The sequence below is a fragment of the Neophocaena asiaeorientalis genome, unplaced genomic scaffold (genome assembly GCF_003031525.2).
Source record: "Neophocaena asiaeorientalis asiaeorientalis breed wild unplaced genomic scaffold, Neophocaena_asiaeorientalis_V1.1 scaffold546, whole genome shotgun sequence".
NCBI lineage: Eukaryota > Metazoa > Chordata > Mammalia > Artiodactyla > Phocoenidae > Neophocaena > Neophocaena asiaeorientalis.
In genome coordinates this window covers 1655802-1675415 of record NW_020175442.1, presented here as the reverse complement: position 1 = coordinate 1675415, position 19614 = coordinate 1655802, and the positions used below count along the sequence as shown (strand labels likewise).

Genomic DNA, 19614 nt, shown 5'->3' with positions numbered 1-19614 from the left:
ATAAAAAAAAAAAAAAAAAAAAGTGTTATTTCCTAAGTCTTCACACCTGCTGTGGATGTATTTTGAATCACTTTTATGTAGGCCCTTGATTTAAAACACCACTAAACAGGTTGTACTGTCTATTCCAGGGGTTCTTTTTTGTTGTTATTGTTGTTAAATAAAATGGAGGGGCCAAGGGATTGCCTAAAGTGATGTAGTTGAAAGAGCACTGGATAGAAGAACCATGCATCCAGGCTTTAGATCACAGTCCTGTGAGTTTGGATATGTCCCCCATTCCCTCAGCAAGCATCAATTTTCTCGTGTATAAAATGAAGGGGTTAAAAGCCTTCCGGGTAATAAGACACTATGATTTGTGAAGCTGTGGATCCTGCCAAGAGGTCTAGAGATTCCTCAGCTCCCACAGGTCTCTGACCAAGAAACCATGGGATGTGGTTTTCTGTGCACTCACAGAAATACTCCTTCAAAAATGGGATCTCATTGGTTCTTTAGGGAATGGGTCAGTCATTCTTGTTAAAAGTTTAGAGAGAAAATCTTAGACTAAACTGAAGTAGAAAGAAGATAATCTTATTATCTAACTATATAATACATAGAAACACTAATTTGTGTTTTTCCTTGAACTGGTATTTCTCCAAATTATTGATTATAATTGGAATGATAAGTAAAGTATGAGTTGCTTCATCAGCTCTCTGAAATTAGCACATAACTTTCTTGTAACATTTTACAGCCTATGTTTCTCCTTGAACCAGAGACTAATACAGAAGCAATGTATATCAGACACTGTGCCGTCTCCTCAATAGAAAATGGACATAGGAAAGTTATTACAGATATACATTGGCTGCCTGACACATTTGAGGTGAGTCTTGATGGCCTCATACTTTTCTCCTGCTGGCTTGTAAGTTTTTAGAAAATTTTATTCAAAGAGGATGTTTGAAGTCAACAATTCATTTGCATTTTAATTGTGAAATAACCAGAAACAACACATCACACAGTTGTGTCACTGTTGACAGACCAAGATCAGACTTAGGGATGAGAATAATGCCAATGTGTCAACTTCAGTGGTTTATAAAAATTAAAAATGTAGGTGGTATTAGCACTGATATAATACAACAGTGGAGAAAGTGAAGGTTGTAAAAATAGAGTGCAAATATTTTACACCCTTAGCCTTTGCAGATTTAAAGTTTATGATTTCAACTATTTAGAGCATATAACCTTGAAGATCTGTGACATGTAGTAATGCGTCATTTTGCAAGGCAGTCTTGAATTGAGTGCGTCATGAGGCTGGTAGGTGAAGACTATTTGTGCAGTGAGTGAGCCCAGCTGACTGCCTAGCATCTGTGCTGCAATATGGCTTTGTGGTTCTTTACTTGACCCACAACGGCTGCTGTTTGTGAATTTGAAAACTAGTAAGCTTCCCAAATGTTTCCCTCAAGGAACTAAGAGTCTATGGAAATTAAAAGGTCAGAATATCAAAGAATATTCTGAAAACTTAGAGTTATGAAGGGTGATTAGCCCTTCAAGATATTTAAATGGATTATGCAAAAGCACAATTACTTTTCAAAGTTATAATGGACCAAAATAAATACAACAAATCAAAATAGAATATCGTATTTCTGGATTCTGTACTTTTCTAAGCTAATTAATATTGAAAGAAATTCAAAACATATACATGTAAAGTTTTAAATTACAAAATAAAGAGCAAGCAGCAAAATGAAGAAAAATATTTGCCTCAAATATGGTAAATACAAATTTTCCAGTAAATAAGCTAAAGACATATACTGAAGAACAATTAGTAGATAAACAGGAAAATTATTCAGACTTTCTAATATCAAAGAAATTAATAATAAAGGAACAATAATGTACTATTTTGGACCTATTTGATTTTTTTCTTTTCCATTGGACCTATTTAATTTTTAAATGAAATTTTCTAGTAATTTCCCATGTTAGAAAGGATGAAATGGTGAAATCAATAAACTCCAACATTACTGGTTCCAACATAAAAGTTTTAGAATACAATTTAGTCGATGTGGTTCTTAAATCATCCAAATTTTCAAAGTTTTTGACCAGTAATTCAAATTTGGGAAATTTATGCAAAGAAATAATCCAATTTGTGACCTAAGACATACAATCACATGCATACCTTGACAAATCATGTCAAAGTGTATCCATGAAAAAGACTGGAAAAGAATGTAAGGTAGAATTATATTTGATTTTAAAACCTTCTATTTTCCAAACTATAATATGATTGTGGGTTTTTTTTTTTTTAAATCATTAAAACATAAAACTCCAGAGCAAGCACAACTCTGGAGTCTTGAACTTCCTACAACAGGGAAGCCTTACTAGAGGGAGAGGAAAGATGGGTTCTGGATTGTTTATCAATCACAGTGGAAGCTGGCAGCTATTAAGTGATCCTGACTGGGCTCATGCCACAGCAGCATCAGCCAGGTTTCTAGGATCCTAGCTCCTGTGATGCCAACAGGTCTTGCCAACAGGCCTTACCACTGCTGCGCCTGTATTCTTCTTTCCACCCCTACTTTTACTGTTTATCTGCTGCTGGAACCCCCACCTTTGTTTGACCTTTTGCTCATCAGTCCTACCAAGTAGGTAGGGTATTGGGGAAAGTCATGTTTCCCTATTGATTTGAGAGTAGCACCTTCATAGGTTGCCACAAAACCTTCCACCTCCTTTGAGAGCTAGCTGGTTGGAATCTTGGACCTTCTAGGACTCTAAGGAGCCACTAACCCTCCTTGGACTCCTCTGTGTGCTCGCAGAGTTGTGCCACTAATTACTAAAAGAATGCAGGCACCCCAGCATTCGCTGCATGCTGTAGGTATCTAATTTAACACCAAGTCTCTTTTCTATTGATCTTACCTGCTTAACAATCTCATAAAAGCTCCCATGTTCAGCTCCACAATTAATAGTGAAAAACAGAGTGCCTACATTTCTAATAATAATGGTAATGACATTATGATACATCATCTATATATTAAAAAACAGAATGATTTATGACTACATAGGTAAATGTTCAAATTACATTAACTGAAAGATCTTAAGATGGAAATTTATAGGCATACTAACTAAAACTAATTTTAAAATGTAAAAACGTTTCTGTGAGAAAAAGGCTGGAAAATATGTATAGCAGAATTATATTTGATTTTGAAACTTTCCAGTTTCCAAATTCTGTTTGTGTTGTTCTTTTAATAAAAATTAAAGCAAAGGAGAAAAAAAAATTTAGTGTAAAAATCTTTGAGAAAAAAGTCATTACTGTCCTAGGTACACAGAACTTACTTCCAGCACTTTTAAAAATAGATTAACAGATTGGGATCTGCCTTTGAAAATCGAAGTGGAATATCCTGTCAACTTGTCACTTGTTCGGCAGACTGGTATGTCTTATTTTAATCATTACCTAATATGTTTTCAAACAATATACTCTTTTTTTAGATGCTTATAAAGTCATTGTCCTCTTCTGTTCCTTAAATAATCTTTGTTGTAACAATTAAACCTAATATAACTAAAGAACAGAATGTTAGATTGTTGCTGGTTTTAGAAAAATCTTTTTGTGGATACGAATATGTTGTAAAAAGAAGAATTAACTAGGTTTCATGGTTGGTAATGTTGTATAACATTATCCATAGTTATTCTGTTTCTTCATATTCACATATTTGTAAATTTGTAATATGTATTGTTTACATTCAATTTTATCTCACAATTACGAAGATGACAACGTTTAATTGGGAAAGTTTCTTTTAAAAAGTGGAAGAGTTTTACATTTTTTATTGCATATTTATTACAAATGTTTTTATAAGTAATTCAGTAACTATGTTGAAGAATGTTTATTTTTAAAAATTGTATCCTCCAATTTATAGAACTGAAAATTCAGAGTGAAGTAGGACATAAGAAGGGTAAGAAGGGCAAGAAGGGCAATACTATTATCTAGCATCCAAATACTGGCAAAACTTTACCACTCCAAGTAGCTTTGACCCCAATAGATATCATGACACTGTAAGTTTTAGACACTGATCGCAGCAGAAGCAGCTGTGGAGTGGCAGGTGAAGGCATAAGTAACATTAGCAGCAGCCATGGGCAGGGGGTTGGGGAGACATGATTAACGCTGTGGGCACATATTAGGTAAGGTTCTGTGAGTGCAAGCAACAGAAATTAACTATAGTTAACCTAAGGGGATAAAATAAATTTATTGGAAGTTTATGCCAATACTGTACTACGTGCTTTAGCAGGTTAACTATTTTTATATTCTCAACCCTGAAAAATACGTATAGATAGAGGAAATGAGGCTTTGAAGGCAAATACATTGTCACCTATAGCTCACTGTATACCTAGTGAGTGGCCAGAATGAATGGCCAGCCCCTACCATCTGAATGGATCGGTTCCAACCACTGTGTCACCGTTCAAGATTCAGAGTGACAGAAGAGAGTCTGACTGGCTTCTGTTACATCATGAACTCACACCTTTGGCCAGGGAAGGAATGGCAGAGCACCTTGAATGACAGTTCCAACCTGACTGCATGCAACGGGGAAGGGGCAGTTCTCAAAAAACCAATTAGAAGCCTCTTGCTAAAAAAGGAGGGGGGAATTGCTGCCCAGGCAAAAACAACACATAGCACCTACAGGGTCATATGAAATATTATGCAACAATTAAGATTGTATTATTATTTCATGGAAAGATGCTTATGGTATAGTGTTGATTATAAACAGCAGAATGGAAAGCTATACTGTTCTTCAGTGGCCTTGGAGAACATTTAGAAGCTCTGAACAGACTTAAAATATTACATGTTATATGTTGAAGATACAGGTCCTTGATTGTTGTCTATAATGATGGCCCTTGAATTTGGAAATATTCTGAAATATTCTGGAAATAGTTCCTTCAAAAGTTGTTAAAGTAAAAAAAAGTTTATGCATTTAGAAAGCCCCATTTTTAGCTATCCAGAAAATTCATCAGTTCTAGTCTTTATACTTTAGCCATACTAAGGGTCTTATAATACAGAATAAGATAAAATAGGGTTCTGCTAATTAAAGATGTGTGATTGATTGATGCAGAAAGTTCAATTGAAGCTATCTGTATTTAGCAAAACCATTTTACAAATAATGAAAATTAATGCTGTAAATGAGATTCAAGAAGAGCTATGTAATTTGGAAAAACAGGTTTAAACCAACTATAATTATATTTTAAAACATTTTGTTATGTCATCTGTGGTATTCTACCAATGATTTATGTTTTGACCATTAATATGATTAATATTTTTATTAATTTTAATTATTTATCCATTATTAAATGAATAAATAATATTAACTAATTCACATAAATGAATAAAAGTTTTGTTAGTCTCAAGTTACCATCTGTTTATCTAAATACTTTAACTTACACATCTAAATTCTTTAATAATATCTTAAATTTATTAATCTGTTTACTCATAACCTAAGTGACAGAAATTATGGAGCTAATGTGGCATATTCTTTGCTGTTCTTATTATGTTTTCACATAATTACTACAAAGACATTATATACTGAAGTACTGAACAAGTATCATTATAAATTTTTACCAAGTTTATTGTGTTAAAAATAACACTCTAGGGCTTCCGTGGTGGCGCAGTGGTTGAGAGTCCGCCTGCCGATGCAGGGTACACGGATTCGTGTCGTCCATCGGCAGGCGGACTCTCAACCACTGCACCGCCAGGGAAGCCCTCATTTGATTTTCATAATCAACCTGTGAGGAAGGAGAAATAAGGGAGAAACGACACTTACTGTATGCCTACTATGTACAAAGCACATTAAATCCAACTCTGTGTATGTGTTATATATATATATAAAACACTAAAACAAGCAATAAAATAAAAAAAGATAAATTGAACTTCATCAAAATTCAAGTTGATAGTGCTTTTGAAGCACTATCAAGAAATTTAAAAGACAACCCATACAATGGGAGAAAATATTTGCAAATCATGTATCTGATAAGAGATTTCTATTAAGACTATATAAAGAACTCTTACAACTCAACAATAAAAAGACAAATAATCTAATTTAAAAATGAGCAAAGATTATCAATAGACATTTCTTCAAAAAAGATAGACAAATGTCCAATACACACAAGAAAAGATGCTCAAAATCATTAGCTGTCAAATCAAAACCACAATGACACAAAATAGCCAAAACAGTCTTGACAGAAAAGAACAAAGTTGGAAGACTCACACTTCTTAATCTCTAAACTTTCTGCACAGTTACCATTGTAGAGACACATGTACTGAGAATGGCTGAAGGATAGACATATAGATCAATGGAATAGAATTGAAAGTCCAGAAATAAACCCATATATCTGTGGTCAACTGATTTTCAACAAGGATACCAAGACAATTTAATGGAGAAAGAATAGTCTTTTCAATGAATGGTGCTAGGACAAATGGGTATTCACCTGCAAAATAATTACCTCGCACTCTATACAAAAATTAATTGAAAATGAAATAAAGACCTAATATAAGAGCTAAAACTGTAAAACTATTAGAAGAAAACATAGGCAAACATAAATGTAAATGTTTATGACCTTGGATTAGGTACTGATTTCCTAGATATTACCCCAAAAGCACAAGGAAATGCAAATCAGAATCACTTTTGATGAGGTACAACTTCACACCCACTAGGATAGCTAAAGTTTAAAAAAGACAAAAAATAGTAAATGTTGGTGAGAATGTAGAGAAATTGGAATCCTCAAGACAAAAAAAAAGTAATACATTTGGTGAGGGTGTAGAGAAATTGGAATCCTCAAAAATGATCCAGTTGCTTTGGAAAACAATCTAGCAGTTCCTCAAAAGATTAAATATAGGTGTTACCATATAACCCAGCAATTCCACTCCTAAATATATATCCAAGAGAAGTGAAAACCTACATCCACAAAAACTTACCAACAAATGTTCATAACAGCATTAATCATAATAGCAAAAAGGGGAAATAACCCAAATTTATTCATTCATCAGTCCATCAAATGAGGAATGGGTAAATAAAGTGTAGTATAGTCCATAGAATGGAATATTATTTGACAATAAAAAGGAATGATGTACTGATATATACTACATCATGAATGACCTTTGAAAACATGCTAAAAGAAAGACGCCAGTCACAAAAGACCACATACTATATGATTCCATTTATATGAAATGTCCAGAATAGACAAATCTGTAGAGACAGGAAGTAGGTTAGTGGTTGCCCAGGGCTAGTCGGAGGGATTAAGGGAAATGGGGACTTACTGGTAATATGTACACGTTTTTTTCTGGAAGGTGATGAAAATCTTCTAAAATCAATTGTGGTAATGTCTTGCACAACTCAATGAATATATTAAAAACCACTGAATTGAGAACTTTAAATGGGTGAATTTTGTGATATATGGGTTATATTTCAATAAAACTGTTGTTTTAAAAAAAGATTGTGTCGATCTCCAAACTCAGCTCTCATGTATAATATTAGTCTCAATACTAGCAAAGTCATTAAATAACCCTATAAATGGTATAATTCCCCAAAATATTCAATGCAAAACAGTCCTATTTCATAAAAATCTTAAATTCAGAGATATCAAATATAGCCATGATCACATCGGTAATGTGTAGCAGCAAGAATGGTAGTCCTGAGGTTACACCTCTTCTTTGTACTTAGTTAAAAATTAAACTGTAAACTTTTTTTAAAGCACAATATGTTTTTGGGATATCAGACCTCAGAAAGCCTTAACCCCTCAACCACCAACAGAGAAAAAGAAAGAAGAAAGTATTGAAGTTCCTTTTGATGTACCATCCACTTTTTTGCATCTAAATCTCTCCTGGAAACCTCTTTCTAAGGTAAGTAACATGGGATTTCGTCCATTTTATTTGCTTATATACACTATATGGTTTATATGCATAGACATACATACATATACACACACTATAAAAGTAGAGCAGCTCACATTAACACAGGACATTACAATACTTATATTCATTCAACCAATCAGTTCTTCAGTGAGAGTTATTATAAGGTCTGCCTAGGTCAAGGCAGAAATCACAGTTATTGTGAACTCAAGATTGATATTTGTTCATGTATAAGCAAGCCACAACTTACCAGTGGTTTGTGTAATAATTATTCATTTGTATAGCAGTTGCTTAAAAATTGGTAGGCTCTTAGGTTAGCCTGGGAAAGCTAATTTTACCCCTCCTGTAGCCAAAATTCTACGTATTTTGCATATCAATAGTAGAATTGTATTGTAATACCTATGACCAAATAATTGAAAGAGAAATTATTTGTAGTTATCTTCAGTGGCAGAGCTTGAAGAAAAGTAGTTTTAATTTAAGAAAGATAAGGCTGTGGATGGGAAGTATGTGAAAAGTATGAATGAACTTCTGACATTGATGGCTCTTTTTCTTTGGAATATTTAATTCTAATTCCAAACTTAATATTTTTCTTTTCCTCTGATTTACAAGTATCACTAGAATTACATTATCATGTATTTGCTCCCAGTGGAAGAGAGAGCACAGAGGGGTGAGAATATTCCTGAAGTAACTAGGATTAGAAATTAAATAGGATTAGAAATTTTCTAGGGTAGGATTTACTGAGATGTAGATACTTTTAAAAGAAACAAGCAAACAAAAATTCACCTGAGAATAATTGTATAGCATGTGGACAAACATCCTGTTGGAGAAAAGTGAGGAGGGAGACATGAGGGGAAAATGTAAAGTGTGACAGTTTCCCATTCTGGAGCAGACTCAGGGCCATCCTGGAACTCAGGGGCATGTGTGTCCCTGAAGGGACTTGACAGCTCCAGGGGAATGCAAGGTCCCTGCACAACTGTTTGGAGCTTTGTTTAACTAAAAGATTTAGGGAACAGGGGAATAGGCCATTATTTTATATTAAAACCAACAATGAGATTTTATGGAATAGAAGACAAAACATTTTCAGAAGTTTAACAACACATGAGACTTTGGGATTTGGAAATGAGCCCCCAGACAAGCTCCCCTCAGTAGCCTGGTTTTAGAAACTGTGGTTTAGGTGCCTGCCATTGGGGAAAAGCAATCAGAATCTGAGGGAGAAGGGAGAAGGGAGAAGGAGAGGAAAGTAGGGACGTAGAGATCTGGGGGCAGAAGGGAAAAGCAAGAATAAACCAGCCATGGATAATTTAAGGATATATGGAAATAATCTTTCTTGTATGTTCTCTCAAAAGATAAGACTGTCTAAAGGTGAAACAACTTTAGACCACTGCCCAACCAAGTTAAGCCTGAGTGGAGACAGTCTTCTTTACAAAGCACAAGGTAACTGCTTTTTCTTATTAAAAAGGCATCTAATGAAGTTCAGGTGTTAGTAGTTCCTTACGTCTAAGGTGAATACTTGCTAGGATAGTCTAATTAAAAAAAAAAAAAATACAGAAAAGCAAACCCTCCAATATGGAACTTTACAAAGGCTGTAATCGCTATAGCCAACACACTAAAACTGCCTATACACAACAAAAGACTTGACAGAACTCAATTCAATTCAATTTCACAGTTATTGAGTACATTCATATATTTTTGAAAATTTATTACACTAAAAAATTTAACAAAGCTCACTTAATGAATATGTATGTGGTCAAGAATAACTCTACAGAATGGAATGCATCTCAAGTCTAGCAAACTAAGTTATGAAGTGCTCAGAAACAAATTACCATTCTCAATCAGAATAGAACAGGAAAATTAATATTTATACAACACCATGAGAAAACTGAGGAAAGAAAGAACAATTGATTTTTTTTTGTTTTTTGGCTGTGTTGGGTCTTCATTGCTGCACACGGGCTTTCTCTAGTTGCAACGAGCAGGGGCTACTCTTCATTGCAGTGCGCGGGCTTCTCATTGCCATGGCTTCTCTTGTTGTGGACCACAGGCTCTAAGAGCACAGGCTTCAGTAGTTGCGGCTCGCAGGCTCTAAAGCGCAGGCTCAGTAGTTGTGGCACACGGGCTTAGCTGCTCCGCGGCATGTGGGAATCTTCCCGGACCAGGGCTCAAACCCTTGTCCCCTGCGTTGGCAGGTGGATTCTTAGCCACTGCGCCACCAGGGAAGCCCCTTGACTTTTAAATATATCTCAACCAATACACCTTTGTTGAAGTAATTGAAGGGTATGCATGTGAGCTGTCAAAACTGTTTGAATAAAGTTGTGGATTAATATCCCACCTGGAGAGCAATGCATAATGAAAATGTACGAGAATCACTAGCAGCTGAAGTATTTTTCAAACATTTGCCTTATCAAAAGGATTTACATTTATAAATTGTTCAATGTTCAGTTAAATAATAGGACATCGAAGAAAAACATATTATACAACTAATACCCAGCTTGGGCAAAATTCACTTTGAAGCTGTGTGTTTCATAGATACAACCCAAGACCTCATGCTAAAAAAAATGGAATCACTGAATTTTTATAGACATTTTCAAAGCAATATTAAAACATTCCACATGTTTTCTGTTGTTGTTGTTGTTTTTTGCGGTACACGGGCCTCTCACTGTTGTGGCCTCTCCCGTTGCGGAGCACACGCTCCGGAGGCACAGGCTCAGCGGCCATGGCTCACGGGCCCAGCCGCTCCGCGGCATGTGGGATCTTCCCGGACCAGGGCACGAACCCATGTCCCCTGCCTTGGCAGGCGGACTCCCAACCACTGCACCACCAGGGAAGTGCCTTTTTATTTTTTTAATTCCATATATATGTGTTACCACATGGTATTTGCTTTTCTCTTTCTGACTTACTTCACTCTGTATGACAGACTCTAGGTACATCCACCTCACTACAAATAACTCAGTTTCGTTTCTTTTTATGGCTGAGTAATATTCCATTGTATATATGTGCCACATCTTCTTTATCCATTCATCTGTCGATGGACACTTAGGTTGCTTCCATGTCCTGGCTATTGCAAATAGAGCTTCAATGAACATTGTGGTACATGTCTCTTTTTGAATTATGGTTTTCTCAGGGTATATGCCCAGTAGTGGGATTGCTGGGTCATATGGTAGTTCTATTTTTAGTTTTTTAAGGAACCTCCATACTGTTCTCCATAGTGGCTGTATCAATTTACATTCCCACCAACAGTGCAAGAGGGTTCCCTTTCCTCCACACCTTCTCCAGCGTTTATTGTTTCTAGATTTTTTGATGATGGCCATTCTGACCGGTGTGAGGTGATACCTCATTGCAGTTTTGATTTGCATTTCTCTAATGATCAGTGATGTTGAGCATCCTTTCACCTGTTTGTTGGCAAGCTGTATATCTTTGTAGAAGTGTCTATTTAGGTCTTCTGCCCATTTTTGGATTGGGTTGTTTGTTTTTTCAATATTGAGCTGCATGAGCTGCTTGTATATTTTGGAGATTAGTCCTTTGTCAGCTGCTTCATTTGCAAATATTTTCTCCCATTCTGAGGGTTGTCTTTTTGTCTAGTTTATGTTTTCCTTTGCTGTGCAAAAACTTTTAAGTTTCATTAGGTCCCATTTGTTTATTTTTGTTTTTATTTCCATTTCTCTAGGAGGTGGGCCAAAAAGCATCTTGCAGTGATTTATGTCATAGAGTGTTCTGCCTATGTTTTCCTCTAAGAGTTTTATAGTGTCTGGCTTTACATTTAGGTCTTTAATCCATTTTGAGTTTATTTTTGTGTATGGTGTTAGGGAGTGTTCTAATTTCATTCTTTTACATGTAGCTGTCCAGTTTTCCCAGCACCACTTATTGAAGAGGCTGTCTTTTTTCCATTATATATTCTTGCTTCCTTTATCAAAAATAAGGTGACCATATGTGCATGGTTTTATCACTGGGCTTTCTATCCTGTAACACTGATCTATATTTCTGTTTTTGTGCCGGTACCATACTGTCTTGATTACTTTGTTGTCCAGGAGCCTGATTCCTCCAGCTCCATTTTTCTTTCTCAAGATTGCTTTGGCTATTCGGGGTCTTTTGTGTTTCCATACAAACCTTTGCTCTAAATGGTTCTGGAATGCCTCTTTGGGAATTATCTTCAAAGCCTCCATTATATTCTTCTAAGCAATGTGTCAGAATACTTTAGGATGTGGATTCTGGAGTCTGGGTTTAAATCACAAAGCCACAAATTATTATTTGAACAGATCGAATGGCTTTATCTCTCTGTGCCTTACTTTTTTTTCCCCCACCTGTTTGAAAAGGGAGAGATGAAGACAAGGGGAGTAAATAATAAAGGTAACTACCTCTTAGAGTGTTGTGAAGATAAAATTAGTTAATACATGTAAAGCTCTAAGAACAGCCCATCATCAACTCACAATAAATGTTAGCTAACATACGTGAGCCCTTGGGCAAGCAACTGCATCTCTCTGAGGCTCAGTTTACTCACCTAGGGAGGAGGATTAATGCTTTACCACCTCAGGAGTTATTGTGAGAACTGAATGAAATGGTTTAGCCCACACAGTTTAGTGTCTGGCATGTAGTAAGCACTCAGTAAATGTTAGCTGCTATTATTATTACTATTCCTGGTGATGGAAAATCCATGACCCATGAGGATGACATTGAATTGAATAAATATCCAAGTTATTCCGGTCAAGTCTGAGTAAATGCAGTTGATGATAACATTTCTCTCTGGCTTCATCCTCTTTGACCATCACATTAAACTCTATCAACTAAGCCCCTTTTCTTGGAGCTCACACCTTGGTTTTTGTGATTTTCCTGATCCTCCTTCAGTTTCTTTCCTCTTTCCTGCCTCCGTTTCACCTTACTGCCCTCTCATCATGAATATACCTCAAACTCTAACTTCAGCTGTGTGCTTTCCTTTTTACGCACTCTCCCTTTGGTAACACAGTGTATTCTCTCACCTCTGATGAGAATCCTTAAGTCTCGCCTCTCACCATCTTTTGGGATTGAACCCAACCTAATCCTACAACGTCAGTGTGTCTGGAACAGAACCCATAACGTGAGTCATCCCAGCCTCTCTCCCAAGGCCGCCATGCCCGGTCTCTCACACAGGGTAATTAAGTCTTTGTTTACAATGCATTGAACATTTGCCTTTTCCTTTTCATTATCAGTAGTGACCCCTGGATCAGGCTCTTGGCTCCCCTTGTTAGGCCAGAGGGTTCCAAATCTTTCTATCTTGCACCCCCTCAGGAAACGTTTTTGAGCACATATCCCCAGTGAACATGTATTTATTTACAAATTATACACATGTTCTACTCTCCTAACATATTTATGCACATGATTTTTTTTAACATCTTTATTGGAGTATAATTGCTTTACAATGGTGTGTTAGTTTCTGCTTTATAACAAAGTGAATCAGCTATACATATACATATGTCCCCATATGTCTTCCCTCTTGCATCTCCCTCCCTCCCACTCTCCCTATCCCACCCCTCCAGGCTGTCACAAAGCACCGAGCTAATATCCCTGTGCCATGCGGCTGCTTCCCACTAGCTATCTACCTTACTACGTTTGTTAGTGTGTATATGTCCATGACTCTCTCTCGCCCTGTCAAAGCTCACCCTTCCTCCTCCCCGTATCCTCAAGTCCATTCTCCAGTAGGTCTGCATCTTTATTCCTGTCTTACCCCTAGGTTCTTCATGACTTTTTTTTTTTCTTAAATTCCATATATATATATGTGTTAGCATACGGTATTTGTCTTTTTCTTTCTGACTTACTTCACTCTGTATGACAGACTCTAGGTCTATCCATCTCATTACAAATAGCTCAATTTCGTTTCTTTTTAAGGCTGAGTAATATTCCATTGTATATATGTGCCACATCTTCTTTATCCATTCATCCGATGATGGACACTTAGGTTGTTTCCATCTCCGGGCTATTGTAAATAGATATGCACATGATTTTAAAAAGAGAAAAACAGACAAAAATGAGAGTGAAGAATTTGAAATAAATATTTTAATGATTTTAATTTTATGTATTAAATGGGTACGAAATGCCTTTTTGCTCTTGCTAAATGTATTATGAATAATATCTTTTAGTAAGAACAATGTGATTGAATGTGCCTAGTTATTTCTTAAAATGTTGATGATACTTCATAATACAGCTATTTAAAGCTTCCATGTTTGGCTTACTTTGGTACTTGTTTTTAATGTCTTACCCAATATGAAAGGGACTGCTCAAAACGTGTAGATCCCAAAGGAAGTGTTGGTTGACTGTACCTACTAAATCATGATGATTATCTTTTACTTTTGTCTGGAATTACTTTCAAAAGTTTTTTGAAATGCAATGTCTATTTTTAGTATAGCTGAAGTTTTCTTCTCCTGTCTTAGTTTTCATGTATATGTTTGTTAGTTGATTTTCCCATGATTGATACAACCCAGAGAATGCATTAAGGAGGTGTGATGAGTAAAGTATTGTGAGCTTATATTTCTTTATGATCTTTCCCAGAAATTTAATATCACATTTAAAAACAAATAAATGATTTGGGAAAATGCCCCAGACATATCTTTAAGAGAATAGAAAATCAGGATAAAAAGCTAGAATACTCACTTAAAACATAGTCTATATATATTCACCAAAAAGTAATAGAGGGAAAAATATACCAATATTTTAATAGTGGTTACCTCTGGGAAATATGATAATGAAGGATTTTTGTTATTTTATTCATGCTTTTCTCTCTTTTCCAAAGCTTCAAATAACATTTATTAATTTCAGATCTCAACAAATAACATTTATTAATTTTAGATAACAAAAGTATCTGACTGACACCAGATACTTTTAAAAAGAAAGAAGTTCCAGATAACATTTGAGTTTCAGACCCCAGATTAACTGTGCTCTTACTGTTTGCGTGGATAGCTGTAATATAGCACCATCATTGATGTTCATAAATAATAAACCTGAACTACTCAGCAAACATTAAATTGTGTTCCATACGCTGTGTTTATAACAAACAAGTAACACATGTTAGATGGATTTATTTTTTAGAAGTTAAAAAATTTTGGGTACTTGAGAGCCTAACCTTAAATTATTTGAAAAATTGCTATATGATGCCAACTGAATAAAAATGACATGAGTTTCTCATTAGAGAATATCAAGGGTGTTAACAAGTCAAGAGAAATACCAATGACTTATTAAGAAAATCAAGGGTGTTATTTAACCCAGAGGATGTATTTTGTGTCTAATATACTGTAAATAATTCTGAAATGATGTAAATGATGTAGAATTGATTTTCAAACTGTGTTATGGAAACTTTTAGAGCCGCTGAAAAGTGGGCAGAGGAATCTTCCCTTTCCCACCCATGAAACACTTCAACCAGAGCAGTGCAGCTTTGATCAGTTTTACAGGCAGGGGAGTCCACACAAACTTTGGTTTGAAAAAGGCATTCTACTGCTAAATTAGAAATCTAAAAACGCTTGGACTTATGCCCACCACACTGGGGAGGAAATGGGGCGGATATGTGTCACAAAGGACAGAGAAAACAGACTAACTATATTTTAGAATATCTTTCAGTGTAAATATGTGTTTCTTCTATCCATACACCTCCAAAAGACAAAATGTTAGCCCAAAGCAAAGCAATGAAAGCAGGAGAAATGAACCCATACCAGAATCTGGAAGGTGGGTTGGGCAATCATCTCAAGCCAATAGATGACTTCTGCACCAAGTTCTTTGTGGGAACAGAGGTGAGTTGGAATTATCTGCTTCTAAGTTACATTGAAATAAGTGATTATGACCTCTACAGTATGTTTGTCTTTTGAGAACTCACAATATTTTTTGTAGTCTTCTATCCTTTGGCTTACAATACTTATACTGCTTTCATATTTTTATACGCTTGCTTGCATTTAAAAGTTTTAACCTCAGTGCCTCATAGCTTCATATTTGAGATGTTCCTGAACAAAAGTGGAAAAGTCTATAAAATTAGGTATGATTCTTTTTACTAATAATTTTTTGATCAGCCTGCAAATATTTATCAAACACCTATACCGTATGGAAGAAACCATGTGAAGTGTTAGAGATTTACTAAGAAAATATATTGCTTTGTTAGGCCAGAACAATCTAGTAGGAAAGAGAGTGAAAAACTCACTCAATTCAAAAGATAAATAGCAACTGAACATAATAACAATAATGACAAAATATGCATAAACATGAAATCTACCATCTTAACCTTCTTTTTGGCTGCATAATCCATAAGTTTTCCTTCTTATTTTTTTTAACATCTTTATTGGAATATAATTGCTTTACATGGTTGTGTTAGTTGCTGCTGTATAACAAAGTGAATCAGCTATACATATACATATATCCCCTCCCTCTTGCATCTCCCTCCTACCCTCCCTATCCCACCTTTTTAGGTGGACACAAAGCACCAAGCTATTCTCCCTGTGCTATGCGGCTGCTTCCCACTAGCTATCTAGTTTACATTTGGTAGTGTATGTTTGTCCATGCCACTCTCTCACTTTGTCACAGCTTACCCTTCCCCCTCCCCGTGTCCGCAACTCCTTTCTCTACGTCTGCACCTTTATTCCTGTCCTACCCCTAGGTTCTTCAGAACCTTTTTATTTCTTTTGAGATTGCATATATATGTGTTACCGTACGGTATTTGTTTTTCTCTTACTTACTTCACTGTGTATGACAGTCTCTAAGTCCATCCACCTCACTAAAAATAACTCAATTTCATTTCTTTTTATGGCTGAGTAATATTCCATTGTATATATGTGCCACATCTTCTTTATCCATTCATCTGTTGATGGACACTTAGTTGCTTCCATGTTCTGGCTATTGCAAATAGAGCTTCAGTGAATATTGTGGTATGTGTCTCTTTTTGAATTACGGTTTTCTCAGGGTATATGCCCAGTAGTGGGATTGCTGGGTCGTATGGTAGTTCTATTTTTAGTTTTTTAAGGAACCTCCATACTGTTCTCCATAGTGGCTGTATCAATTTACATTCCCACCAACAGTGCAAGAGGGTTCCCTTTCCTCCACACCCTCTCCAGCGTTTATTGTTTCTAGATTTTTTGATGATGGCCATTCTGACCGGTGTGAGGTGATACCTCATTGCAGTTTTGATTTGCATTTCTCTAATGATCAGTGATGTTGAGCATCCTTTCACCTGTTTGTTGGCAATCTGTATATCTTTGTAGAAATGTCTATTTAGGTCTTCTGCCCATTTTTGGATTGGGTTGTTTGTTTATTCGATATTGAGCTGCATGAGCTGCTTGTATATTTTAGAGATTAGTCCTTTGTCAGTTGCTTCGTTTGCAAATATTTTCTCCCATTCGGAGAGTTGTCTCTTTGTCTTGTTTATGGTTTCCTTTGCTCTGCAAAAGTTTTTAAGTTTCATTAGGTCCAATTTGTTTATTTTTGTTTTTATTTCCATTTCCCTAGGAGGTGGGTCTAAAAGGATCTTGCTGTGATTTATGTCATAGAGTGTTCTGCCTATGTTTTCCTCTAAGAGTTTTATAGTGTCTGGCCTTACATTTAGGTCTTTAATCCATTTTGAGTTTATTTTTGTGTATGGTGTTAGGGAGTGTTCTAATTTCATTCTTTTACATGTAGCTGTCCAGTTTTCCCAGCACCACTTATTGAAGACACTGGCTTTTCTCCATTGTATATTCCTGCCTCCTTTATCAAAGATAACGTGACCATATGTACGTGGTTTTACCTCTGGGTTTTCTATCCTGTTCCATTGACCTATATATCTCTTTTTGTGCGAGTACCATACTGTCCTGATTACTGTAGCTCTGTAGTATAGTCTGAAGTCAAGGAGCCTGATTCCTCCAGATCTATTTTTCTTTCTCAAGATTGCTTTGGCTATTCAGGGTCTTTTGTGTTCTCCCTCAGTTATTCTGCTATTGATTCCTTCTAGAGAATTTTTAGTTTCTTTTATTGTGTTGTTTATGGTTGTTTGTTTGCTCTTTAGTTCTTCTAGGTCCTTGTTAAACAATTCTTGTATTTTCTCCATTCTATTTCCAAGATTCTGGATCATCTTTACTATCATTTCTGAATTCTTTTTCAGGTATACTGCCTATTTCCTCTTCATTTGTTTTGTCTGGTGGGTTTTTACCTTGCCCCTTCATCTGCTGTGTATTTTTCTGCCTTCTCATTTTGCTTAGCTGACTGTGTTTGGTGTCTCCTTTTCACAGGCTGCAGGTACATATTTCCCATTGTTTTTGGTTTCTGACCCCAGTGGGTAAGGTTGCTTCAGTGGGTTGTGTAAGCTTCCTGGTGGAGGGGAGTGATGCCTGTGTTCTCGTGGGTGAGGCTGGATCTTGTCTTTCTGGTGGGCAGTACCACGTCTGGTGGTGTGTTTTGGGGTATCTGTGAACTTAGTATGATTTTAGGCAACCTCTCTGATAATGGGTGGGGTTCTGTTCCTGTCTTGCTAGTTGTTTGGCATAGGATTTCCAGCACTGGAGCTTGCTGGTCATTGAGTGGAGCTGGGTCTTCACGTTGAGATGGAGATCTCTGGGGGAGCTTTCACCATTTGATATTATGTGGGGCCAGGAGGTCTCTGGTGGTCCAGTGTCCTAAACTCAGCTCTCCCACCTCAGAGGCTCAGGCTTGACACCCGGCTGGAGCACCAAGACCATTTTGGGTAGTCTGAGGTCTTCTGCCAGCGTTCAGTAGGTGTTCTGTAGGAGTTGTTCCCCATGTAGAAGTATTTTTGATGTATTTGTGGGGAGGAAGGTGATCTCCACGTTTTACTCCTCCGCCATCTTGAAGGTCCCCCTTAACCATTTTTAAGTGTACAGTTCAATGGTATTAAGTACATTCATATCATTGAGTAGCTATCACCACCATCCATCTTGAGAACTATTTCATTTTCCCAAATTAAACTTCTGTAGCAATTAAAGCAGTAACTCCCCATTCCCTACTGCCTCCCACTCCTGGCACCACCATTCTACTTTCTGTCTCAATGAATTTCACTGTTCTAGGTACCTTATGTAAGTGGATTCATATAATATTTGTCTCTGTGCACACCAAAGTTTTGCAAGCCAAGAGTGATAGCTTTAGAAAGAGAAATAACCACAAAATCTTAAAGCAGAAATTAAAGCATGACACCCTCTGCTTAAACTCCTCTTTAGTGACTACTTAGTGACACATGAAAAATCCAAACTCCTTATACCAAATGATGTAAGATTCTGCATCATTTGGCCCCTTTTTCTCTCTCCACCCCCATCTGCACCAGTCTACTCACTCTCTCTCTCTGCTCTGATTTTTTCTCTCATTCTTCTTACCAAACTCTTTCCTGCCTTTCAAGTCCTTGCACTCCTTGGAGTGAATATCATTCATTATTCAGCAGATATTTGCTGAACATTTAATATATACCAAGCACTGTTCTTGGCCCAGGGAATATAGCAGAGAACAGACATCCAAAATTCCCTGCCCTCGCGGGGCTGACCATCCAGTGGGACGCTCTCCTGCCAACCCCTGACGTGGCTGACTGAACCTTGTACTTTGGATAGAGGGTTTAAGGGATGCCTCTCTGGGATCTAGGTTGGCTGGCTCAGGGCTGAAGCTGGAGGAAGTGGTGGAGCCCTGTAGGCAGAGAGGCCTGGTAGACAGTGATCTCAGGTGGGCCCATCCAGTGGTGAAGAGGGCCTGAGCAGTGGGGCCGAGAATGTCACACAGGCATGGGGGCAGTGAAATTGTCGGAACTAGGTAACCAGATGGAGAGGGATGTTAAGGTTTCTAGCCAAGTGGCTGGTGATGTA

General features: G+C 36.7%; 1 protein-coding gene across 1 annotated transcript in view; it reads left to right on the top strand.

Annotated features, from left to right (window-relative positions):
• DNAI3 (dynein axonemal intermediate chain 3) overlaps positions 1–19614 on the top strand; it is a 95032-nt gene that overhangs the window by 60623 nt on the left and 14795 nt on the right. Inside the window, exons 12-16 of the mRNA XM_024767886.1 lie at positions 725–853; positions 3307–3380; positions 7684–7831; positions 9187–9274; positions 15455–15585. Of these exons, the coding sequence (XP_024623654.1) occupies positions 725–853; positions 3307–3380; positions 7684–7831; positions 9187–9274; positions 15455–15585 (570 nt within the window). The remainder of the gene's footprint in view (positions 1–724; positions 854–3306; positions 3381–7683; positions 7832–9186; positions 9275–15454; positions 15586–19614) is intronic.